This window comes from Alosa pseudoharengus, unplaced genomic scaffold (assembly GCF_046254945.1).
Source record: "Alosa pseudoharengus isolate Yale_2024_CS ecotype anadromous, Long Island Sound unplaced genomic scaffold, YU_APseudo_1.1 YU_APseudo_1.1_scf_21, whole genome shotgun sequence".
In the NCBI taxonomy this organism is placed as follows: Eukaryota; Metazoa; Chordata; class Actinopteri; order Clupeiformes; family Clupeidae; genus Alosa; species Alosa pseudoharengus.
The window spans coordinates 11445674-11453917 of NW_027468674.1; the positions used below are offsets into that span (position 1 = coordinate 11445674).

The following is an 8244-nucleotide window of genomic DNA, read 5'->3' on the forward strand; positions in this document are numbered from 1 at the left end:
TTGTTAGCCTCTGTCAAGTCATTTATACACTACTAATGATACAGGCTTGTTAGGGTCTGTCAAGTCATTTATACACTACTAAGGATACAGGCTTGTTAGGGTCTTTTAAGTCCTTAGTGTCAGTGCATGAAACCCCATACACCACTACATTTATAAAGTGACAGTCTCTTCAAATTCTGTCCACTGTGGCCATAGATATTAGACTCCCGAAGGTACGTAAATGCTCATGGTGGGGACAGCAATCACTGGAAGCCAATGGAGAAACAGCTGTCTCTGATTGGACATCACACAGGTGTCTCTGATTGGACATCACACAGGTGTCTCTGATTGGACATCACACAGGTATCTGTGATTGGACATGATTGGACATCACACAGGTATCTCTGATTGGACATCACACAGGTTGGACATCACACAGGTATCTCTGATTGGACATCACACATGTGTCTCTGATTGGACATCACACAGGTGTCTCTGATTGGACATCACACAGGTGTCTCTGATTGGACATCACACAGGTATCTCTGATTGGACATGATTGGACATCACACAGGTGTCTCTGATTGGACATCACACAGGTGTCTCTGATTGGACATCACACAGGTGTCTCTGATTGCCGGCAAGCATTGCCCATAGACAGTAAGGAGTTTGCCCCTAGCAATATGACGGCCGCGTTCACATATGCCACCTAAGAGAACTCGACGGACGATGTGGTGTCTAGCTTTCTAATATCTATGCCCATGGCCACTTGGACACATAATATGTGGTATGAGCGCGGTAGCCAGTTGCGCCACAGCGACTCAGAGAGCAAATCTTGTTTAGTGCTGCTTTACTGTAATTTCACTGCTACCGGTAGTTATGCCCCTGCTAGAAGTCATAAGTCAATTAACCTTTTCCAGACCCACTCATCTCAATTGAGAAGGTCTGCGTGCTAACCAGGCTCTGAAACTTTCATATATATCATCATCATCATCATCATCATCTCATCTGATGTATGTATATTTACGTTTGTCTGTTTGTATGCACTCTTTATGTGATATGTTGTGTGTGCTTTTATCTGGACTTTGAGTCTGTAAATAAAGTATATAATATATAAAAATAAATATGTATATAAAGTAAATATGTATATATGTAGATAAAGTAATAATATAATCACATATATACGGTATATCATCACTCTTCTCACACAAACATGGCACCCCATTCTGTGTATGTGTGTGTGTGTGTGTGTGAGTGTGTGTCTGTGTGTGTCTGTGTGTGTGTGTGTCTGTGTATGAACTTGGAAGGTTTTTGTTTTAGAATAATAATAAGCATTCAATATGCATTACATTACTATGACAAAAGTATCTAAAAAATAGAATAAAATACAGTATATTAAATTATACGGAGGGACTATTTCAATCTCTATAAATGGAAAACAAACAAGGTGACCCAGATCTGATCATGTTCTAGGCATTCGACAACAGGGGGCGCTCACGCTCCTATTGTTGACTCAAGAGCAGACGAGAGAGGTGTATTTGACTGAACTGAAGAAAGCGGTCAGCAGAAGTGAGAAGTCTGAACACCAATCAGTCTGAGGCTTAGCATTACAAATAGACTTCAGGTAAGTTACTGTGTACCTGTTCAAGTGTGCACTTTTACATTGAGCACCCGTGTACAGTTCTGCATTTGCCCCTTTACTTCCCATTTCTAAAACCTATCATAGAATTATTTTCAGTGGGCCAATGAAAAGTATATGACCACCAACCACATACCTGCATGCCTCTTTTGCAAGCAATGGAAGGGGCATGTAGAGACATTGAGGTGGGGTCAGTTCGAAGGTGAATATGGCACACAAGGTGATATTTTCCTCGTTGCCTAGCCCGAGAGGACATCCCCTGCGATGTCGACAAGGACTTGTGGTGGCTAGATCTGAACAGAAGGCAGGATCCGTAACCCCCCCCCCCCCCAACCACCCACCCCACCCCTGCCACACAAACACACACATACAAGATTTTTTTTCAATAGCAATTTATCCAGTAATTGTTTTTTTTCTTTTTACTTTTGATTTGTTGCTGATTGTTGCTGTTTGATTTGTTACATTCCCTTATAGTATTGCATTGATAGCTGTGATTCTTTTCTTTATTTATTTAAGAATGTTTGTTTTTCTCTCTTCTGTAAGTTTTTGTAAAAAAAAAATGTCAGCTGATTACTGCAGAAATTCTACTTTTGAGTTTCGCAGAAGACTATCTGAGAAAATTACAATAAAAATAGAAACACGAAGACTGCAGTGTTTTACATAAAGCGCATCAGTGTGTTGCTGTTGATTTGAAAAAGTAATTCAAATGATGCATGTGTGTATGGTTTTGTTGCAATAATATCATTTTTAGAAAGGATTGTTGAGTTTTGATTGCAGTGTTTCATTTTGGCATTGATTTGAATTGTTTACCTCCAAGTGCTATGTCTTATTTGGCTGTGTGTGACATAATGAGCCAAATTCTGCAAAAAGTGTGTAAGTAATAGGCAAAAAACTGTAATGAAGAAACTTGATTACAGAGAATTGCCGGAAAAACACTGACTTGACTTGCACAATAATCCTCTCTTGAGCCATCGCTTACTGTATGTGTGAATTATTGTGAATGTATGTGTGAATATAAAGTGGTAAAAGGTAAAGACAAAGAAAGCACAAATGCCATACGTTAAACACAACTACTCAAAAATGATCACACTTGTTTCAAATGATGTGACACAACCAATATAAGCTTCAGAGTGTAAACAGGTTGCTGAACAGTGCAGGTTCATATCAACAATGAGTCATTCAGAGTACATTGTAGGTTGCAATGTACTTCTCATTTATAGCACTGAAATGCCTGTCTTTTGCTATATACAGTTTTTCATAATTGCTAAAACATTTTTTTAAACTGTCCACCCTTTTCTCAAAACTGTAAACACAAACCCCCATTATCAATACTTTATGTTTACTGTAAATGTTGAATCCAATGAGTTATGACATCTTTTTGCTTTGTTTTGTTTTGTTTTCTGGATGAAAAATGCATTTACTATATTGTAAACAATGAACATTTTGTCCACTGTGTTTTCCTTTTTTGATGTAGTGTCTAATGACTGCTCAGTAGTATTTTAATGTAACTGCTTTGTGAGATGATCAGTGTTTGGTTTTGAGCACAGGTACAACTGTTTTGAGGCGATTGTTCAGTTTTGCAGAGGTTGTCAGACGTTTTGTGAACAGTTTTGCGAATGTGGCTACAGCCTTGCTGTACAGCCCAACGTTAGATGGCAGCAGAGTACTAAGGATATAGTCTATGAACCAGCAAAGTGGCCTGCTCGTACTTTTGACGAATAAAGTGCCATTGCATTGCAACAGTGTGGTCGAATATTGGTAAGACTTTTGTCAAGTATACCTACTTTCTCTCAAATTGTTTAGTTTAAGACTTAAATCTAATGGGAAACCAAGTCTTACCATTAATTTTAAATAAAAAATAACATGAGAACAGAAAGACTATGTGGGAAGTTTTTAGCATCAGTTATCAGATCTTGAATTTCCCCTGGGGATCAATAAAGTATCTATCTATCTATCTATCTATCTATCTATCTAGATTATGATGGAATCTGACAGTTGAAGTCTATTCGTGCAGTCTAGGTGTAGGCCTAGACAGGTAGCAGTCTCGCTGCCTGTTCAAAGTCCTGACATTTAGGCTGGTTTGCAATTGTTCTCAAATGACATTGCTCTCTCTATGTCTCTTCCGCGCTCAAAGTGCCCATTAGTATGTCACAAGCTCACGAGCTTAAAAACGGACTCTAAAAAGAAAGGGTCACTCGCTCGGGGGTAAGTCGCCGGTGATGCCACGCCTGACCATAATGAAGAGGCAACACAAAGGACTCCCCCCGGGGGCGATATGGGGGACTGATGTTCTTATCGAATCAATCTCATTCTCAACACAGACCGCAGATTGTATAATAATGGAACCTGGCTATGGGTATTCAAATGCCGCTGTCAGCCCGTCTACAGGTCTAGCTGTCTGGCTAAACTGCCGCCTATAAGACGATAGGAGAGCCTGGATTACTTGTTCAGGTTGTATGCGTAGTGATATACAGCCTATCACATACAAAGTAGGGTAGTGGAGGTTGTGATAGCCTATGTCGATTTTACTGTCCTAAATAAATACATTTGTCTGCAAGAATTTAACAGCAGCCGATGTATATTTGGATAAAACATAGCCAAATACTGAAGATTTGTGTATTACTAGGCTACTAGGCTACACAATTCCTTAAAAACAAGAAGCTTGTAAAACACTAGACACTTGAGACAGGCTGCATGGCAAGATACTCTCTAAACACTAGGTGGTGAGTGTGTCCCAGGCAAGCGCCTTTTCGCCTTGAGGGCAAGGCAGAAAAAAAGGACTGCGCGGAGCCAATAGGAACGCGGTAGGCTATCCACCCGACTGTCCTATAATTTGGAGTTTCGCGAAGTTGGGATCTGCCATTGCCGAAGTGCTTCAACCAGGACAGACCGCGCACAGGAGTGTGTCTTGGAAGGATTTTCTTTAAAGAACGAGACTGCCGTTTTCTTTTCACTGTTTCACTTTTCTCACTGCAGTTTTACCGGGACACAAGGAGTTTACAGTGCGAAGGCGTTTTTTTTCTTGTGGTCTACCACCCACGATGAGTGGACCGGCTTACGACAAGAAAATTCCCGGTATTTTAACTGATCTCCCGGGCTCTATGAGTTGCCACCCGACATCCAAGGACTCTCCGACTCTACCCGAGTCGTCAGCCACGGACATGGGTTACTACAGTGGCCAAACGACCCACAGCCACCATGAATACTACCAAAGTCAACACTATGCTCAGCCTATGAACTCCTATCACCAATTTAACCTGAGTGGAATGGGAGCCACAGGGGCATATCCGACGAAAACAGAATACCCGTACGGCAATTCATACCGACAGTATGGACACTATAACCGAGACTTGCAGACGCCACCTCAAACTGCAGGTAAGATATATTTATATTATAATTTTAACTGTTCTCTGGGTTCGCAAAGCAACTAAATTATGGAGTCCAAAATATCCTATTTCCTCTGCGTGTGATACTGGATACGCACAACATATAACTTGTCAATATTTGCCTCCTGTCTGATTAGCAGCATATTTCATTAGGCTATGTGATATAAAATGAATATAGATTTTTTTCTTCAAAGAAGCTTTCGATAGTGTGAGAAGCACCACATAGTTGAGGTCAACTTGTTTAAGCTACGAAGTTCACCCGTTTTGGAATACCCTGACAAGGAAACGGATATAGACAAAATAGAGCATATATAACTTAAAATTATGAACACACTCAAATGTCTGCTTTTTTAAATCCAAAAATAGGTTCAGTCATAAAATGTTCTCCCTTATAGTTCTCGGGCTTTATAAAATATTTTCCTCAACTCATGTCTGTATCTCGCCTGGAGATAATCTGCCAAACTGATAAAGTGTTTATTTTTTTGTGATGTAGGCTTATGCACTCTACTGATAAAGTCCTACAGAATTGTCTGTTGACAAGGTTGACTTATGGTTTTAATCGCACATTTCGACCGGCAGTAAAACCATTACGACGTTTTTAATGGCAATAAAACAATAATGAATCACAGGTGCTTAGCTGTGTATTCAATATTACTGAATATACTGTCGGAGGCTACTGAACTATAGCTGATTATTCTGAGTGTTCTGATTTAATCTTACTGATATTACGCGAATATATGCATTTGGTTATGTTTAAGTAAAATACTTATTAGCAATTAAAAAAAAAACTAAATAAAAATTGTCGCGCTCATGTAGCCTATCAATTCACTTGGTGGTTACCAATAAATGCACTAGCTAAAAAAGGTAAACACTGAGAAATAAGTATTCATGACATCAATTTTTATTATGTAGCCTAAAGGAACTTTGCACAGACGTGAATAAATTAACAGCAAATAGACTGTGCTTGTCTGACCTCTGTTCAGTTTAATCGTTTTCATTTTTCATCTATTTAATTTCTATTTTCTGTAGGCCTAACGATAGCCTATACATTATTTTGGGGTTAAAAAGGCCAACTCGAAATGCGAACATAGCAGTAGGATACATACCATGACATATACAGTTGTTTTGCGCCTGTTTAGCTACTGTTCCGTCGGAGAGAGCCAACTTGTGAAACTTTGACTTTTCAGTGAAGGAAGAGGTAGAAACAGAGGTCCGGATGGTCAATGGTAAACCGAAGAAGATCCGCAAGCCGAGGACAATCTACTCCAGCTACCAGCTCGCGGCCCTGCAGAGACGCTTCCAGAAGGCGCAGTATCTGGCGCTACCCGAGAGGGCGGAGTTGGCAGCCCAGCTCGGCCTGACTCAAACACAGGTAAACTCAACAAAACAAAGTTTCTTGCTTCTTCCCCATATTCTTTGTATGCTGTGCAATCAATGTAATGATAGGTATCAATTTCCATATGAATATTTGGCTGTAGATAGCCTAATACCAGCTAATTCTAGCTCTCTCTGCCAACAAGGGAGAGTAAACAGAAAGCATAGGCTGTTTGTTTTAATTACATCTGAAAAATGTGGGTCTGTGATTCAACCGGTCTGTAACAGAGTTCTTATTTTTTCTTCACTTTCTTTTTCATGAATAGGTAAAAATTTGGTTCCAGAACCGAAGATCCAAGTTCAAGAAGCTTTACAAAAACGGTGAGGTTCCTCTGGACCACAGTCCGAATGCCAGCGACTCCATGGCCTGTAACTCTCCGCCATCCCCTGCCATTTGGGACAGTAACGCGCACGCCAACCCGGTGGGCCGGGGACAAGTACCGCAACCTCCTCTCAGCTCGACGCCCCCCTACCTGGAAGATTACAGCAACCACTGGTACCAGCAGAGCACGCACTTACAGCACCCGGGACCGGTGCATCATCCGGCCGCACAGCAGAGCGTCGGGGCGGTGTATTAACAGACTCATACCGTAAAGTTTACAATCAAAGAAAGAGACTTTTAGCACCCACAGTCTGCCCCCCTCCAATCACACACACACACACACTCTCTCTCTCTCTCTCTCTCTCTCTCTCTCTCTCTCTCTCTCTCTCTCTCTCTCTCTCTCTCTCTCTCTCTCTCACACACACAGACACACAAACACACACACACTAAAAACACACACTAACACAAACACACACATACATGCACACACGCACAAAAGATGTGCTGGTTTTGAAAGACTGTTCATAAATAAGCTGAGATGTTCTCGGGAAAATTACAAGCGTGAGTGGGCCTAAAGTGCTAAACGCGCCTGGCCGTGACGCATCACGGCCTCTCAAGTGGGGTTTCAATGCCCTCTCCTTATGAGGTGCATGTCGGCTGTTTTGTAATATTTAAAAAGAAGAATGCCGTGGTTTTAAATTATTATGTTTTATCGATCCTGTTCTTTTCATTATATTTTGTTAGATATGCAATCAAGTTTTGCTTTTCGACAAATCTAAAGAATTTAATAAATACGAAATTGTGCTGTTGTCCCACACGTGGCTGTGTATGTGGGCTAAGCAGTGCGCATCTCCGAATCTCAGGTCATAAATTATAAAAAAAAATGTACAAAATGTTGAAAATTGTATATATGTGTGTAAAGATTACAGAACCACTGCATCATATTCTTCTGAAACAAAACAATTACTGCACGGTGGTACCGATAACATTTTTATTACCCTGTAATTAGTTGATATTAATATTCTGTCGAGATGAATAAATTGCAATACTTTATCACGGAGTTTTCTGTGTTCTTATGCGCTGTGTTCTGCAGTGCGCTCACTGCTATCTTTTAAAGGGATCCTAATACATTGATAGCCTCATAGTCTTGAGATATAATGTAAGCCTTTGCCAATGTTGCCTCTATGTAAGAGCTAGTATTATGATAGACGTTATCATTGGGTCTCTACCGATGCCGACATTGTTGGCAAACTTTGCAGTTTCATACAAACCACATCGTTGTGCTAACACAGCAACACAAGGCAGAACTGGTAAATCACAACAGACAGATTGGGATTTTTGATTCGTCCTCTTTTCTGTTCAGGCAGGAGCCGCCAAAGTGGGTTTGCTTATGCAAGAGCTGCACCGGTGTGTTTCGTGCAAGGGAGCCGTAGGAGGCGACAGGCAAGCAGACATGTTGGAGTCACTGGATTTTATTAGTATTTGGTTGCCAGATAACAAGAAAGACCACGGCGGGTGAAGCGAGGAGGGGGTGGAGGAGAAAC

At 40.8% G+C, this 8244-nt stretch overlaps 1 protein-coding gene across 1 annotated transcript; it reads left to right on the top strand.

The window, feature by feature from the left end:
* Positions 1–4489: 4489 nt before the first annotated feature.
* On the top strand, positions 4490–7753 carry dlx3b (distal-less homeobox 3b). The gene is made up of 3 exons (XM_076298890.1): positions 4490–4993; positions 6192–6376; positions 6645–7753. The coding sequence occupies exons 1-3, from the start codon at positions 4660–4662 to the stop codon at positions 6954–6956; spliced, it is 831 nt and encodes a 276-aa protein (XP_076155005.1). The 5' UTR covers positions 4490–4659; the 3' UTR covers positions 6957–7753.
* The last annotated feature ends 491 nt before the right edge of the window (positions 7754–8244 follow it).